General features: G+C 42.1%; 1 protein-coding gene and 1 long non-coding RNA gene across 4 annotated transcripts in view; one reads left to right on the forward strand and one right to left on the reverse strand.

Moving 5' to 3' along the window:
- Positions 1–18,250, reverse strand: part of LOC119719240 — a 57,896-nt gene that overhangs the window by 37,824 nt on the left and 1,822 nt on the right. For 2 of the 3 annotated variants that reach the window (XR_005269889.1, XM_038188614.1), the window contains exons 2-14: positions 16,522–16,600; positions 15,039–15,468; positions 14,569–14,710; positions 13,663–13,782; positions 13,133–13,255; positions 10,888–10,995; positions 9,774–9,920; positions 8,963–9,097; positions 8,321–8,467; positions 7,217–7,321; positions 5,892–6,029; positions 3,611–3,880; positions 2,698–2,903 (exon numbers count right to left, since the gene is read on the reverse strand). Coding sequence is in view for 2 of the 3 variants with exons in the window: in XM_038188614.1 (XP_038044542.1) it covers positions 2,698–2,903; positions 3,611–3,880; positions 5,892–6,029; positions 7,217–7,321; positions 8,321–8,467; positions 8,963–9,097; positions 9,774–9,920; positions 10,888–10,995; positions 13,133–13,255; positions 13,663–13,782; positions 14,569–14,710; positions 15,039–15,468; positions 16,522–16,600 (2,150 nt within the window). In the remaining variant the exon portion in view is untranslated. Of the gene's footprint in view, positions 1–2,697; positions 2,904–3,610; positions 3,881–5,891; positions 6,030–7,216; positions 7,322–8,320; positions 8,468–8,962; positions 9,098–9,773; positions 9,921–10,887; positions 10,996–13,132; positions 13,256–13,662; positions 13,783–14,568; positions 14,711–15,038; positions 15,469–16,521; positions 16,601–17,385; positions 17,503–18,250 lie in introns of those variants that run through there. The other variant, XM_038188615.1, reaches the window with a different exon arrangement.
- On the forward strand, positions 11,239–12,272 carry LOC119719245. Its single transcript, XR_005269890.1, has 2 exons — positions 11,239–11,847; positions 12,130–12,272. It is a non-coding gene; the product is annotated as an uncharacterized LOC119719245 (long non-coding RNA).

Consider the following 18,250-nt stretch of genomic DNA (forward strand, 5'->3'; position numbering starts at 1 on the left):
CTTTTTTTTTACCACAGGCGTCGACAGCAGGCGGGTGACATTCGCTTCAATGTCTGTCGGAACTCCTGGTTTCTGGCACAAAAAATGACTGCACTGAACCAGTTGGTGGAATAATACAGAAAGTCTAACACAAAGTACAAAGAAGGTTGGGGTGCAATGACGTTGAAACTTTCAAGGACGGACGTTATGAGAAATGGTAGCCAGCCAACAATGACAGCTGTAACGATGATGAAGATTGTGGTGAAGGACTTGGTGCTGGCTCGTTGCGGTGCGTTGTTTCCCGCGACGGCTTGGTTGTCCTGGGCAATGCGCCGAGCCTGGCGTCGAGCAATCACCAAAATGTGCAAGTACAACATCAAGATTAACAACAGCGTAAGTATCATCACACAAACGATGAAAGTCTGAATTAGGTGGTATATCACAGGAAAAAAGGTGCTAACCATTTCCAATATGGAAAGTGTCATGCTGACAACCCAACTTATCAAAATGAAAATCTTGGATCTTCGGACGGTCATCAAGCGGGGGTAATGCAGACACCAGGCAACGGCCAGGTACCGATCGACAGTCAAAAGGAACAGCGACATTAGTGGAGCAGTGATAAACAACCAAACCGCAAAGTAAACGAGATTCAATAGAATGCCGTGCACGGCAAATCTCGAGGGAGAATAGACGAAGAGTATTCCCGGGAAAAGTACAAATACGCCGGATCCCACATTGCAGACTAGGAAGGACGTCATGAAATTCTTGGTGGTTGGTTGCATGTTGGCCATTCGTCGGACGACCAACAAGCACACCGGGTTGATGGTCAGTATCAGGATTAAGTTAAGAACAAGGACAAGTGTTTTCAATCCATCATCTGGATATGTTGTGCCTTCGGGGTTGTGTGTGACGTTAGCAACATCTTCTGTCGCTGTCGTATTGTCCACAGTAACACTCATGTTGACCATCTCTCGTAAAACATCAATTTGAAGACAGGAACTGTGCGTGTATACCGCAGTAATGCTCCAACTACCGTCATGTACATGTACGCATCATCAGCTACATGTGCATCACAAAATTAGAATGCTTTGCTTTTGAAGGTTGTTAAAGTTCAGTGGTGGAAGAAAAATATCACAGCTGCAATTCATAAGTAGTTGAACAGTTCAGTCCAAAAATATTGTACGCTCTTCCTCTTCAAGTAGCTGTTTCAACTCCTAATCTATTGAAAAATGAATTCAGGCTTGGAAACTTTAGCAGTTTCATTTTTTTTTATGATACAGACTGAGCAACAAATCCAAGTGATTCCTCCTTACATACCAATATGTATCTCCTAAATGTCCGTCGACAGATTGACGTGTGAGTTTGGCAAGATCTCTTAAAGATGAAGCACATTAGCTAAGGTCCATGCACACGGTCACAAGTATATGTAGTTTGGGCCACGGTATAACTTAGCGTATCTCCACGCATCAAATAATGGGCTCTCAATCTTTAATGTACATGTACACACTAAAGAAGCATCAGGTCCATTAGCAAAGCTCAATGTAAGTCCCACTGCCAACTTCCATTAGGCCAAAAAAAAGTCTCTGGTTTCTGGTATGGAGCTTGCCCTAAAAGTGGTGCAGCGACGCGGCTTTTTTTCCCTTTTTTTCTTCAAATGTCAGCTGATGACTGCAAACAGTGCCCGACTAAATTTAGTGCAAAATGTATTGGAGCCCAGAGAGGCCACGTAAAGCTTATACTCGATCGCAACCCCATCTAAAAACATGTTAAAATTGTGCAGCAGCAGGATTCCAGTCAAACCAGTGAGTTTGGCGGTTTTCAGACATCATCTTACATTGAAAAAAAACTTTTCAATTTTGCTGACGCCCATGGCTACGGTGAAGTGCGCGCATACCAGAAACCGGAGACTTTGGGGGGGGGGGGCTTTATTTAAATTGTATGCTTCATGAATTTTAATTTAAAGGTAGATTACATATTTTGCAGCTATCCAAAAAGTAACTCACCAAGTTACTTTTGAAAAGTATACTTGGTTTAAAGATAGTAATGACAATAAACTCCCTGTGAAATTATTCCTTCTGGCATGCTGTCATTTTGAAGAAAACAATAAAGAAAGTCATTTCCAAAGATGTGTCTAATGATGCATTTTTGGAAATTTCCGTCAGTGGGAGGGTCTTCATGCACAGGGTAAACACGCATGCGTAGTAGACTATCACACGAGTTACTCTACAAAGTGTGTGCTCTATGAAGCAATTTGTCACATTGGGTGTATTACGCACACGCAAACATCACCCTGGCTACACACGAAAAGATGGCGGCACACGTAAATGTTAATTAGCATTTTCCCGAGCTCAATGATGCCGAACTTGAGAATATTGTGTACAACAAAGATGCCTCCTCTGCTAAAAAAAAAGGTTTTCCACAATGCGGTATGAACTGGCAGGAGTTACTGTACAGGGTGAGTAAAAAAATTTAACCCAAATGTCGGGTTTATTGTTTTAGTGAAGTTCTGCAAGTAGCACTTTCAACATCTAGGATATGAAAGCCCAATTCCTAAACTTTTTTTAGTACAAGAATCATTCAAATCACTCATGTACTTTGCAAGTTACCGAATTTAAAACACAACCACTGTTTTAAAGGTTTTTTCTGGTAATGAAACCTATAATTCCTCAGATGGTAACAGCAGCATCCAATATTCAAATTCACAAGATATAGACCTACCTGTGACATGAATATGCTTCCCGTGCTGGCTGCAAAGGTGCTTCGTCCAGAGGCCCCATCAAATCCCAGCTGCCTGCAGACCACCGTGGCATCCTCAATGGTCCAGTCACTGTCAGAGACCGTTCCCCACACCCCTTGGTGCTGTACCTCCACCCGACCCTCCGAGGGATTTACTTTGCCGGCCAGGCGGACCGGTAGGTCCACGCCTTAATTTAAAAAAATAAACAAATTATTATAATATATGAATTAATAAATACATTAACCATAGAGCTGTATTAAATTACTAGAGCGCTAACTCGATGTACAAAGTAATGCACGATGGGCGCATCCATGTTTGTGCACAAACCTATGGAAAACTCGAAATTTTGTACGGCTTTTGTACAGCTATTTGCATATCTGCGTTTGTATTCCATACCAATGTGTCATCGAAGCCGATATGCCAAAAACCGAAACGCACTAGCAGCAAATGAGCGTTTCATTTTGCTCTACGCCAACAGTGTAACGTGTGCACGTTCCTCCACTGCAGATGCTTTTCGCCGTGACGTTTTTTGAACCGTCATGACGCGCTTAAGTCGTTTGAGTATCTTCTACTTGCGCGTTGCATTTAGAGTACACTTTTAAAATGCAATCCATCTATTTGGATCGTTTTCTACAAACACGCACATGTCTGCACCCAGAGCGGCTTCAAAGCGTCTCTGCGCGTAAGAATGAGGAGTTAGCGCTTTAGTAATTTAATATAGCTCTATCACATTAACCCTAACTCCCTAGGCCGTTTTGCTAGGATGTAGCCTCAAGCCTGCAAAATCCTCCAATTGGCCTCATGGGAAAATAGCATATAGCCTCAATCCTGCAAATTCCTCCATTACTTTTTGAATATGGTCCATGAATGAATTTGAATTTGAATGGGCTCTACCAGGGTGGCAAGTTGCCGACGGCGGCCCGATGTCGCACAGCTCCCAGTCATCCGCAGTGGTTGCACCTTCCCTGAAACACCAAGCGAAGCTGCGAATGCCACCAGGATTACGGCAGACGGGACCAAGCAGCTCTGGGTAGACGTCCGGGGAGAAGCCCGCATTGACAGCGGTGTCGTTACTCCAGTCTTGACACAGGGTTGAAGAAGACGTGTGGCCTACCCGCCCTCGGTAGTCTTGGGCGTTTGGAGCCAAGTAGCACTCTTGGAAGACTGAGAATTGAAAGAACAAGGCATTTAAAGCTATAGTCCATCATTTGCAACTATCCAAAAAGTAACTGACGTAATTATTGTTGACAAACATACTTGGTTGAAAGATAGTAAGGGGACTAAACTCCCTGTGAAATTATTCTGTCTGGCAAGCTGTCATTTTGAAGAAATCCAACAGTGCGTCTTAAGACGCACCGTTGGAAATTTCCGTTAGTAGTTCGCTTTTTTTATTCAGCAAAGCACGCTCAAGCGTTGGCATGACGCACACACACGCGCGGCTGCTATAATTCATCGGATCAGTGCGCAACATCGCGTAACTACAATCGGCTTACTGAGAACGTGTCTCGTACGCTGAATCCAGGCCCAATTCAAAACATGATTCAGCAACTTTTGATTTGAAATCGAGATCCTAGAATGCTGTTTATCTCAAAATATACAGCTGAAGCTGAGCTGAAACACGGTTAGTTGTTCAGCACCCTTCTTTAGATGTTTAACACTTTTGTTGCTTCAAACAAACAAAACGCACACATTTCAAATGACACCTTTAAATTCAATTCAATTCAAAATTTATCCTTTAGAAGGCAATTACATAAGTTTAAACAGCTCACTATAAAAAAAAAACTAAGTAAATAATTACTAGTCAAATAAATAGATACAATTTTAAACAATTACAAAGTACATGTACTTATACCTAGATTTAAAATTGATATTAAACTTCTCTAAAAAATATTTTTTATACTTTAAATACAATGATGAATGTACACATGATGACAAATAAAATGATGGACCTCTAAAAATACAAAAATCAATTATTTAGAAGTGTGATAGCCACTGGAATGAATGAGAACTTCTGTCTGTCAGTTTTACACGGAGGCATCTGAGATGGCGTCCTCATGGAAGAAACTGAAACATGGTTTTCAGCACATGATTTTCACTGTCTACGATAGACTGGGCTTTCTTAAGCACTTGTTGTTCGCAGAACTGACTATTAGGTCTCTCTTGGGCTCTCCAATAATTGATTAGTAGTAACTGCTTTGGTGGGACTCGAACCGCTACCCTTCTGGGGCCAATTTCATAGCGCTGCTTAACAGCCAACTTTGTGCTTACCGAGCCTCCATCTATTTCATAGGGACTTAAGCAGTAAGCACAGTGAAAGCACGCTTAACCCCAGAAGATAACTTTGCTTAAATCAGTGACGTAACAATAGAAATCTCCATGCGCGCGCAACCGTTAGCATGAAATAGTACTTAAGCAGCATCATGATTTTCTGCTATAGTAAGCACAACTTTTCTGCTTACTATTAAGCAGCGCTATGAAATTGGGCCCTGTGCAAGAAGGTGAACTAGGAAGAAGCCTAGCCTACAAGGCTGCTATAGTTATGGTACTTGTTGCGATGTGATACCCATGGAAAAAAAGATTGGACGAACACAGCATTTGTATATCTCCTTGACTCCCAATCATGAACAAGTAGCAGTAGTAACTCCGGTACCTAGGTGCACCATTCTAAAAACCTTCCGACAAATTCACACTTTGTACTGTATGTGATAATTCCGGCGATTCACAATGCAGTGCGCCACCAAGAGTTCGCCACGGAGAGTTCATTTTTCCCAGTGCATTGTGGGAGATGGTCGACAAATTCGCAGCATGGGACATTTGAAATTGTTAGTTTTTCCAGCCAGAAAGTTCGTAAACATATGATTCGAGTATCTGCTTGTTGCCCTTTTCTTTTCGTTTTATCAATATGAAGTTTTTTTTGTGAGGTGGCAGAACGCTTTGCCCCAATCTATAACAAATTAGCTCAAGTTTTCTACTGACACTCGTTCAAATGGGCCATGTTTTGTCGACCGTGACCTTCAAAAACGAACTCTTCGTGGCAAACTCTTGGTGGCGCACTGCATTGTGAATCGCCCGAATTGATGACATCCATGGGAGCATTTGAAAATATTGCTGAAGATTTCACACTGCTTGACCTCAAACTAAGTTGCATTTTGTAGATTTTTGGGGTGAAACTTACCTTGACAAAGCTCAGGGAAATCAGTGGCCGCATTTGCACAAACAACATCGCCGTGGCAGACATACGCATCCCAATCCCAGACAGGCTGGGGCGTAGGGTTGGCCTCAAGATGGTTGTAGCAACTCATGCCTTGGAATTCTAGTCAGTTTAAATGGTAAAAAAACAAATTGTTGGATTTGGGCACAGTGTCGGCACAGCAGTTTGTGATTATTTCTACAGAACCAAAGTGGTGGAAAAAATAATTCAGGACATATAGATGAAATCCTCCAATCGAATGACAAAGATCTACTTGGATGTTATATTATACAAATAATGAATGTTTGTGAGTGCAATGGTAAGAATAATTTCATGAGGTGACAGATGAAATGTTCCATTCCACGAGGCGAAGCCGTGGTTTTACTTTTTACGTCGTGGTTTTACTTTTTTAATGCCGCAGTTCACTTTTTTGGCGTTTTGGAAATAATATTCACTACGGAAATATGTCCTTTTTAGAACATCATTATGTGTACGTGACCAAAATGTGCGTCAACTGTTGATACAACGCGCGCTGTATATACGCGTAGAACGTTCGTACTTTACGCGGCCATCTTCGTGAGACCGGGGGCGAATTGGTCGATATGCAAAGTCTACTGTGTGAATGGTATATGGATATCCGCTATCCAGTCTTTATATAGAGATCAGTGGGCGTAAGTTACATCAAATTATCAACTAGGGCTGCGCGTCGGAACCGGGTACCCGAGTACCCGAGTACCCGACTGCTGATGTCAGGAACCGGTTCCAGGTTATGGAATCGAGTATCTTCAACCAACTTCACATATTACTGACTAAGTTCTCATCTCAACGAATAGGAAGGTCTTGAAAGTCATTCCTGGAGAATTTCCAAAATGTAAACCCAGGCTACATATGGAATTCGCTCGTACCCGGTACCCCCCCGCCCTGCAAACAGGGCGCTGGTAAGGGCTGATGAGCTTCACAGAATCTTGTGAAGGAAGTACAGATTGACCTTCGCATGCAGCTAGCACGCGCTACGCATGATGGGCACCGGAAGCTAGTTTGTGTGACGCATTCTACGTCACAGGTCACGCAAATCTATCCAATGAGAGCTCAAATGACGTCAGCCCTTACCAGCGTCCTGTTTGCAGGGCGGGGGGTACGAGCGAACATATGGAAAGGCAAGAGTTACGTTTTACATGATGCTTGAGAAAATACACTTTTTCTGTACCCGTGTGCTTTTCAATCGCGTACCCGATTCCTGTACTACCAGTAAATGCGCACCCCTAAAATCAACCGTTAGTCGGCTGACGTACGCTTTGGTCTATACTTACTGCTCATATCTACGGTGGGATAGCCAATACTAGTGTCCCTTCCTGCCGCTCCGAGGCACTTAACCTTCTGCGATAACGACGGTTCTGCACTCGCCAATGTACACGCTGAGAACAGAAAGGAAGTGTTAAGAACTTTCTGCACAGCGTATATATGCAAAACGCAGTGGTGAAATTGAGCAATGTGCAATTTATTTGTCCGTAACTTGTGTCTGGGTGTGAGATTTGTAGACCTGTGATAGACTTTTGAGGACCCAAGGGAAACAAAATTGACTTTTTTTTTCTGAAATACTGCACCCAAATTACCAAATATACTGGTAGTTAGTCCACATTTTGTTCGCAATTGGTTACCCATCCGTGAATGGGAGCAAGCCAGCTAGTCTGGTTCCCTGACCTGACAATTCCCGGACGTCTATAAATTGCTCCCTTTAGTCTGAAGCAGGGTCATCAGGGAACCAGAGTACAAGAACAACCTTTTGTTTTCTTGGGGGTTCCAGCATCCATCAACACAAACTTTTAACAGGTCAGTGTAACAATATACATGTATCCTAACTCCATTGGCCCTTTCTAGGATGCAGCCTCAATCCTGCAAAATCCTCCAACTGGCCTCATGGAAAAATAGCATATAGCCTCAATCCTGCAAATTCCTCCATTATTTCTTGAATAATATTGTGGTCCATGGAGGGGTGACCGCTGCCTGAATCCTGCAAAATCCTGCGGCAGTGACTGTCAATATGTTGAGGCTTGGCCAGTGATATCCTGGAGCAGTACGGAGGATTTCAAGCATAATCCAGGCCAATGCATGGCTGAGCAAAAACAACACAAGGTCCAGCCCGAGACCTTGACAAAGTGCATCCTACGAAAACAGTAATGCATTTTTGCCATGTTACCTCAATCCTCCAAATTCCTCCACTTTGGCAAAGAGGATTTTGAAGGATTCAGGGCGGTTAAGGTTAAAATACTAACCCCCAAATCCGTCCAGTTCTGAAAATTACAGCAAAAGTAAATTATTTTAGCCCGAGATATATAATTCGCTTGTAAGTATCCTTTGAGTAGTTGGACACAACTCTAATTTTGACTCTGATTTCAACGGCGCTACAGACTTACTGCAGTTGTATTCATCGTCCGAGATCTGCCCTTCACTGTAGCAGTCTGGCCACAGGTCGCAGCGGTCTGTGTTATGGATGCACTGCCACTGGTTACCACACAACCACTCCTGGTCGCCGCAACGTTGCGTACCGTATGTTTGGTCACCTGTAATTTGATGGTTTGTACAGGATGAGTAAAAAAAAAAAGCCCATCCCAAATGGCAGGACCGATTTTTGAATGAAGTTTTGCCTGTAGCACTTTCAAAAACTAGGATATGAAAGCCCGGTCATTAAGCTTTTAGTACAAGAATCATTAAGATCACTCATGTACTTTTTAAGCTACGGCATTTTGAACACAAACACCATTTGAAAGTTCGTTCCTCAGAGCACATAAAAGGTACGTGTTCTTTCAGCAAACCAAAAACAATTCGCATGCATCCCAATGAGAAGATTTATGAATAACTATTTGAGTTTTCCAGATCAGATACCAGAATGAGGTTAAGAGCTAGGGAGCGTTTAGTTACGGGGCCTGTAGACGGCTCATACTTCACACGAAAGCAAAAGTGAAGCAAAATTTGTCAAAACAAACAGACAGACGAACACCCTGATAACCACCCTGACATAAATGCAGACAAACACCCCGACAAACAGACAGACCAACCTCGTCCACACATCATGGGGTTCTCGTCAGCTCGAGTGGTCACACAGTCCACATCTTCGTCACAAACCCAATTACTAAGTATGCAGGTGCCGTCCCCACATTCAAACTGATCTGTCGTACATGGCGAAGAAGTAGCTGCAAATAATAACAAAAAAAATAAAATTTGAAGGGGATATACAACATTTGCAAACATCGAAAAACAAAACTACCAAGTATTTACGAGATACCTTACTAGGGTGCTAGTAAATGACAGTCTAAAGCATCCTGTAAAATTATGGCACCTGGTGTGAAGTCTTTTTTAAGAAAAATTGTATTTTTGTATACATTTCCAACGGTGGTCGGCCGACACACATTTTCTGTGTTTTTCCAGACAACTGAGGGCACTGTTGCTGTGATGTCATTTCAGGAAGACACTGTTCAGTTTAGGGGTTTTCTGTTCAAATATTGTGAACCCAAAATGTGCTCATTAAAGACATTTTGAGAAAGGGTTGCTCATTGGCTTACTGCTATGCACCTTAACACAACGATGGATCACACAAGAAAAGAACTAAAAAGTGAACGTGCAGAAACTAAAGGAAATAGGACCAACAGTTGGATTGTTGGACTTAACGAAAATGCCAAAGTGTATGGGCAGAAGAAATGCGTGTACAAAACCTATGGAGAGGAGTCTGAAAAATGAGAACAAAAAAAAAAAAAAAAAATCTGAACAAAAACAAAAGCTGTTTGGGAGCATGTACTCCGAAACAGCTAAAACAAAATTCGCTCCCAGTCCAATCACTCTCAGTGCAATTTTTCCAGATTAAAAGCTTACAAGTTGGTGCAGTAACGGAAGCACATGCTTCAGGTGTCTCGTCTTCACCGCCTAAACAGTCATCTTCTTTGTCGCATACATAAAACATCGGTACGCATGAACCGTCGCTGGTGCATCGGAAGGCCCCCGTGCATTCGCCGTCGATAGCTGCAAAGAGTTAGCAAAAATAATTGCGCGTAATGTACACCAACGACAAACACAAATTTAGCACAATATGTGACACCTCAAAGCAAAACCAGGGACTCCCCTGCTAAAAAGTTTCTATTTTACCAAGTTGTTGTAAAGTTCCAGATAATGTTTACCTAAGAAGCAAAGAAATTAACAGATCTAACGGTACTTAAACGTAATACACAACATATGCAAACACCGAAAAAACAAAACTACCAAATTATTATTAAATACCTTACTTGATTGTAAGAATGATAGTCTCAGGCATCTTGTGAAATCACGCCACCCAGTATGTGTCAGTTTCAAGAAAAGTGCAATTTTTGTATCGATTTCCGACAATGGTCGGCCAACCATCGTTGGAAAAAAATTGATTTTATCCAGCATCTGGGAACACAAAATTTAAACAGATCAGTGTAACAATATTTGCTTTAAAATGCTAACCCAAAATCCATCCGTTTCTGAAAATTACACCAAAAGCAAATGTTGTATATCCTTTAAAAGTACATAAAAACTTAAGACGAAACAGAGGAGTCAGGTCAGGGAACCAGACTAGCAGGAATGCACCCACTGACGGATGTGTTCCCGTCTGCAAACAAAATGGGCACTAACAAAATTTGGTTTAACTGGTGGCAGTGTTTGAAAAAATTTCAATGATGGTCTGCTAACCATAGTTGCTAATTGATACAAAAATTCCACTTTTATTGAAAAATAACACCGCACCAGGTGCCGTGATTGCAGAGGATGCTTGAGACTATTATTCACTTACAGTCAAGTAAGGTATTTCGTAATAATTTGGCAGTTTTGTTTTTTGAAGTTTGCAAATGTTTTAGAGTACCTTTAATCTGCAAAATAAGTGTGACTATGTAGTGCCAGTCTAAATTTTAAAGAGATTTCAAACCCAAATTCAACTGTTCGGATAAGGTCAGACATCGTCTTAAACACCTACCACAGTTTTCTTCGTCACTGTTGTCCACGCAGTCTTTTTTGTCATCACACCGAGAAAACTTCGGGATGCATCCTCCTCTGTGACACTGGAACTCTGTCGGCTTACAAGCTGGTGGAAAAACAGAAAGAAATACCCAACTATTTCTACTGCTTGAGATAAAATGTCTAAAAAGGGTTAATAATAATAATAATAACCGTTTTTTTAACGCCTTTTCCAAAGAATACAAAGCGCTGGGGGAGAATGCAACGAAAGACAGGTAAATGAAGTATATGAACTTATGAGACCCATTATGTAGCACCTTTTTTGCTAGGTGCTGCGGCGCATATTGCTGCCTGTCACAACGTAAATTCTTTTCTTATATTTTTTATTTTCGCGCACCTCATTACTCGGTAATGAGATCACCCTACGCACATAAATAGTCGAGTCCTAAAGTTTTTCTCCAATAAGAAACGACTATAGTTCCCGCGCCATTAAAAACGTATAACCACTGAGATTTAAGGCGTTGGCATTCGATGCATGGAGCGATGTGATGTAATAGGACATGTTCTAGCATTCTCCAGCATTGTCATCAACCATTGTGGTTGGTGGTACTATTATTCCCTTAATTGGTTGGTATGTAAATGTACATAGAATGAGAGAGAGAATGAGAGAGAGGGAGAAAGCCTTGGGGAGAACGATAGTAGCGTCAGATCAGAAAGCATCATCAAAATTAGTCCGTGTTAGTCTGAGTGTGTGTGAATGTGACCGGTATCAACCGTCCGAAGACACCTGAATGCAGCAGGTTATAGAAAACCCAAGATTCTGATTTTTGTGGAAATCAGCCACAAAATCCAGTTTGTCAGCTCGATCGGCAAAATTACAGTGCCGAAGTAAGATCTTCGGACCAGCAGTCCCCGGTCCGATTGTGACCAAAATCGCAACACTCAGCCCGGCATCAATTAAACTGCACTCTCCACAACCGTAAGTGTTATTTTAAAATATTTATAGACTTATTTAGACATTCATTTTATTTCATTGTGCAAAGTCGACAATCCATGAAATGAATTGTAAATCACGTAAGGCCACATCCTGAATGTCGTGTAGACCTTAGATGAATTGCCATGGTTGTGAAATTGAAACGAAGAACGGTCTACATGTATGCCGAAACAGCAGTTGTTTCAATTTATTGTATTAACCTTGCCTTTGTTTGAATTATTGGACGAAATGCTCTTTAGGTTTTTGGTTATTATATTATAATTGTAGATGGCCGTAAATACTGGTATGATCTAACCCGCCACTGAGCCTGAGGGACCGCCTGAGAGAACGCCTGAGAGATCGGCTACTTGGCCGTCATACTCAACTACCTACAGCACGTCTAAGTAAAGCGCAGAATAGTCCTACTTTCACCGTAAAGGTCAAGTTGACAGAAACACCGGGGCAAACCCCTTCTCTTAGCGACAAAGTGTTACTGGGTTCTTTAACGTGCATTACACAACACACGGGACCTACGGCTTTACGTCCCATCCGAAGGACGAAGCAATAATGGTAAAGTGCCTTGCTCAAGAGCACAAGCACCATGTTCCCACGGTCAGGACTCGAACCCATGCACCACGGCACACAAGTCGAACACCCTAACCATTGGACCACAGCGCCCCACAAAAAAAATTTATTCAAAATAGGAATTATAGATGGGGGACTAATCAAGCAACTGCAAAGTCAGTTGTGGAGTGCCATGGCCTAGTGGTTTTGGGCGTTGAATTCGTGGTCTGCGGGTAATTCTGCCGGTTCTGGGTTCGAGCCCAGCCTGGGCTATGGCACTTCTATGCCTAATATGGGTGGAGGCATTATTAATGCATTGCAGTAGACCAGTTACCCATCCCAACCCTATTCATACTGTGAAGAGATTAGATTATCTTGTCTAGTTTCAGTGCGAGGGGTTGGTTCTTCCAAACTCTCCTCTGTAGCCCACACCTCGAGAGGCCTTTGGCCTTGATGGGTGATTTGCATTTTAAAAAAATGCAACAGTGTGGCAATCCAGGGGTCCAAGGTTCAAGTCGAGCCTGAGTCATTTTTTGTTATCACTCACGGTGGCCTGTCTCCTTAAAGCACACCCTGGAAAAAAAGATTGATTTGTAAAACAAGGAATGGAAAAAAAATTGAGACAGTCAAAATATGTCTATCTGTCAGGTCAGCAGAGTAAATAGTGTGGCAATCGAGGGGTCCGAGGTTCAAGTCTAGCCTAAGTCAAGTTGTTTTCATCACTCACGGCAGTCTGTTTCATCATCTCCGTCATAGCAGTCTCGCTGGCGGTCGCATTTCAACGTCGAACTGATACAGATCCCAAAAATACTACCATTGGCGCATTGAAACTCGTTGGAATCACATTTCTCTGTTTCAAAAGGCAAAAAAAAAAGGGACCAAAAAATGAATTTAGTACAGAAAAGTCTAGCTAATAAAATAAGAAGCCACTTATACCGAGGTCCAGCCATGCCTGCTTGCATGTTCCATGTGTTCTTTTCTTCTTCTTTTTTTTTTTACTTTTTTAAACTATGATTTTATTACACAAACATGCGGTTCTTGTCTAGAGGCTAGGGTTTGGCTATGATTTTCAGGGTCAATACTTCCACCCAGGCTAAGGCCTTTCACCAAATTATTTTTTTTAAACTGAGGACCTTAATGTGAAATATGAATTCTTTTGACCAGAGAAATGACGATATCAAGCAAAACTGTAAAACTGTCTTCTTTTTAGAAGCGCAATCCCTCAGCAGAGGGTTTTAAAAGTGCGGTCGTACTTACCATAACTACAACCAAATTCATCGCTGAAATCGCGGCAGTGATTGATGCCGTCACAGCGCAGGAACTGTTTCAGGCAGAGATTGTTGGAGCCGCATTCAAAGTCCCCTACAATGCATGGCCCTTGATTACAAAACAATCCATCAAAAAGAAATCAAGGATAACTTTGCCATAAATGTAGCCAAGAACTGTTCAAATTTGCAGCTATCCAAAAAGTGACTGACCAAATTATTGTTGAAAATCGTACTTGGTTTAAAACCCTAACTCCCTAGGCCTTTTTGCTAGGATGTAGCCTCAATCCTGCAAAATCCTCCAATTGGCCTCATGGAAAAATAGCATATAGCCTCAATCCTGCAAATTCCTCCGTTATTTCTTGAATATGGTCCATGGAGGGATGACCACTGCCTGAATCCTGCAAAATCCTCCGGCTATGACTGTCAATAGGCTGAGGCAGAGGCAGTGACATCCTGGAGCAGTGCGGAGGATGTCAAGTATAATCAAGGACTAAATTTATGCACGGCTGAGCATAAACAACGCAAGGTCTGGCCCAAGACCTTGACACAGTGTGTACTCCGAAATCAGCAACGCACTTTTGCCATGTAACCTCAATCCTGCAAATTCCTCCAATTTGCAAAAAGGATTTTGGAGGATTCAGGGCGGTTAGCGTTAATTAATTAAAGATTGTAATGGCAATAAACTCCCTGTAAAATTATTCATTCTGGCATGCTGTCACTTTGAAGAAAACAATTAAAGGAGGGCATTTCCAAAGATGAGTCAAGTGATGCATTTTTGGAAATTTCCGTTAGTAGTTGGTTTGTAATTGGGCAAATCCATGAATGGGTGCACGCAAGCGTTAATATGACGCACACGTCCGCGCGATTGCGGTGGCAAAATTAGCCTTTGACCTACCGTAATAAGGCAGCGTCTCTCCATCATCAATGACCAGTGCCTCTTTGTACTTTGACTGTTTGAGGGCCGAACGTCTGACCTTGTTGGTGTTGCAAACGGTCACAGCAGGAAACTCCAACTCCGCCTTGGTGATTATCTCAACCTGTTGATGAAAACAAGGACTGGTATTAAAGTGTTTCCCAAAACTTCATCTAGTGTGCTAGGTTTGAAAATATTGAAAATATGTGCAAAATATTCAAGAAATGTCTCCTCTATAAACTGAACTGAGTCTGCAAACTTGGTTGGTGAAATACTGAGGACCTTTTCTTTGCCCAATGGAATTTTTGGAGAAATTTGCTGGCTAAAGACTGAGTAAAGTTGGCCTGATTTTGTTTTGCACGTTTCAGAGCTCTCCAGGTCCCGGTCTGATGCTGATCTAGCACCTTAAAAACAATATGCGGATATGTGCGTTATTTGAAAGAAATACTCACTTCAACAGAAACAGGAAACATGAAATATCTTCTGACCAACACACTGGCCTGCCAGATGAACACGCCGAGAGCCGTGAAGAAGATGAAGGCCCATATCAATCGCCCGATAGTAGATGTCGCCTTAAACATGTTCGGAAAGCCATGGGCCGTCGTGGTATCCGTTGCAAAATCTACGACACTTTTGTAGATCCCTCCCTCCTTTTCGGGTGGGTCCCCGTCTTGATCACGCTGGGGGTCGGAAGACGAACGCATCGAGGCTCGGTGGTCTTCCCTCCTTCTTATACTGGGGTTGTATACTACATTGACGCGTCTGTTGTTGACCGCCGGACGCCGGTGTCTGCCGGCGTTCCTCTTTTGCGATTGCCTGGGTCGCGAACGCGGCCTCTCTCCACCATAGTAGTACATAGGCTCCCGATCCCACAATTCATAGCTGAAATATGGGGCCAAAAAAAAAAGACATTTCCAAAATATACATTCATATGATTTCTGCCTTAGTTGGAAATACGTCACTGTTTACGGGAGGTAAACTTGGAAGTTTTTTTGTTAACTGATTAATGTCAGCCCTTTTAAATTTGTTATTTATTTAATTGTAGGGGTGGGGGAATGCAGTTCTTTGATGCCACCATGCCAATATGAATAACCCTAATGATTAATGGTCAGTGACTGTAGTTTAGGTATTGAGAAACAAAATTGAAGTTGTAAACATTCCAAATTTTGTTGGCAAAATAAAATCACAACCACCTAAACGAGGTCAAAAAGATCTCGGAAGCTGCGGCCGAACTGTAGACCTGCTGTAGCCTATAAGTCATGTACATGATGTAACAGTCTGTTTGTATAACGTACAACTACTCACGTGGTTGTGACTGTCAATTGAAAAGGATTCCCATTATTTTGTTGGTGCATGAAGCGTTTTATAGCATGTGGAACATCCAACTTGTGTACAGTACAGTGCCAGCCCCAATGCGAAATGAGTGACCTCGTGACCCAATTTTCCACGACTGCAATAAATTGGTAGTTGGTCAGTTGTGGAGACCTGAAGCACCTGTTGTTGTGAGGGCCTAAGGTGAATGACATTGACAAGGTGATTGATTGCCAACAAAGGCATTTGCTGACATTTGTTACTAACCAACCGAGAGACATGATTACTTCTAGAACTGCTCTCCGCAGCTGAAAATGGCCTGGGGACACTGCTGCAGTCTTTCCCTCATACCAAGACCCGTAGCCATCACTAATGCGCCACTTTTAACTTCACCTATAGCGGAATCCGGCGACCAGAATAAGATGCTGTTACTGCGATGGCGCCATGCCCATGCGCATGCTGCACACGTCCTTAAAGACCAGGAGCATGCACAACTCTATTGGTCCATCAGATCCCGAATTAAGTTACCCGAGCTTGACCCACGCGAACCCTAGAAAATGGTTTTCGCTGGATTAGTGTAATACAAACAGAACTAACCAAGACAAACTGTCTATTTTCGCGTACCTTCCATTATGTCTGCTTGCGTTGGGGTCATCTAGCCAATCCTGGTTGTACGCAAGTGATGGTGCTGCAATTCCTACGTCTGTCAAAAGAAAAACGCAGTACATGTACATGTAGCTATTGTTTAGTCATGTTAGTCATGTTAGTATGGTTCCCTGACTTGACAAGGAACTTGGCTCTTGGAACAAGACAATCAACTGCTTATTTTCTCAGACTTTATTTCCCTTTAAAAAAAATCCACCGAAGCTAGGCCTATATGGATTTAAGTGAAATCTACTTCAATAAAAAGCGATAATGGACATTTAGCCGGCTAGATTGAACAGCGCCCTCTACATTTGATGCGTATAGGCGTAGGCCTAAATTATAAAAGGTATTAAATTGCCAGCATCATTTGTGCAGCACCTGTGGGGTGGGCAGATCGCTGGGCCAAGTCCGTTTATTCATTGTATCAACTTTTTGTATTTTGTTTTTTCATTCCAAAAAATTAAGAATATTCTTCTTTTATAATTTTAAATTGCCTCCACCATTAAATTTTAATAGCAGAGTATTAGGCCCTAGTTACTTTTTTCTGATTCGTGGCGCCCTCTGGGTTTTTTTTAAAGGAAATAAAGTCCGAAATTGTAAAAATGGTCTGATTCCATGGTCATCGCGCATGATGCATGATGCATGACTGAGTAGACTGACCAGTGACTGGAAACAAAATCCCATTATTACACTGACTTAGACCCGTGAACGTGGCTTGTAAACTACGCCACGTTCACGGGTCTAACACTGACTGTATTATGCGATGAGCATGATGAGAGTTGTGGCAGTTTGAGAGGGTAATTAATTAAAATGTCAAGATCAGGCAATGCCTGATAGGCTTACCTCTTTAAATAATACATTGTGATTAATGGAATAATGTATAAATCAAGCTTGAACTTCGCGGGGTCGGAGAACCGGGGTTTTTGTGTGATTCATGTTGTGCATGTTACGACCATAGAGGGCGCTGCAATTGTCATTTTAGACTGGTTTCCAGTCTCTCCGGCGAATTTTGTTTTCCTCCGCAGGCGGGTGAAGCAACATTACGAATAATTTGGTATTTTCGATGGGAAAGTTATATTTATTTGTGAGGAAAGATCAATGACTTCAACAGCATGTTATCATTTTGTCAAATAGTTACCCGAAAACATTTTAAAAGAACGGTCGTTGTCGAGCTGATTTTGAGGCGGACCACCCCCGGCAACCGCGGGTCCAAATCATGCTCTTGGGCCAGGAATGCCCATTTTTTTTATCAACTATTTTCTTCTCCAACGTTGTCGTTTGGGATAAGTTTAATTAAGGCGAAGAAAAACAGACTGAGAACCCAATTTTCTTGCAATGATCCAATTAAATTAATGAATTAATCATGAAAAGTAATGATGCCTTAAACAACCACCTACTGGGGGAAAAAATGCGGAGTGTATTAAAATTCCCATGGAAACCAGTGCTAAATGCCCATACTTAAAACAAAAAATACTCAGAACTCTCTAAGGTATTCGGGGATGATGATGATCAACATGTCATCTTCCATTTTCTTTTCCTTTTTTTGGTGTGTTGACTATTGACTTTTCGAGTCACCCAAAGACGAACCCTATTTTCCCCGAAGCAGAAAAGTAGCCATCTCGAGAAAAAAAAAAAGGATCCCTCCACAACAAGGCAAATAGTGCCACTTGTACTTAGCTTTCGAGCCCGATTGCATCCAAAATGCTCA

Source organism: Patiria miniata, unplaced genomic scaffold, assembly GCF_015706575.1.
Source record: "Patiria miniata isolate m_02_andy unplaced genomic scaffold, ASM1570657v1 HiC_scaffold_8, whole genome shotgun sequence".
Lineage (NCBI taxonomy): Eukaryota > Metazoa > Echinodermata > Asteroidea > Valvatida > Asterinidae > Patiria > Patiria miniata.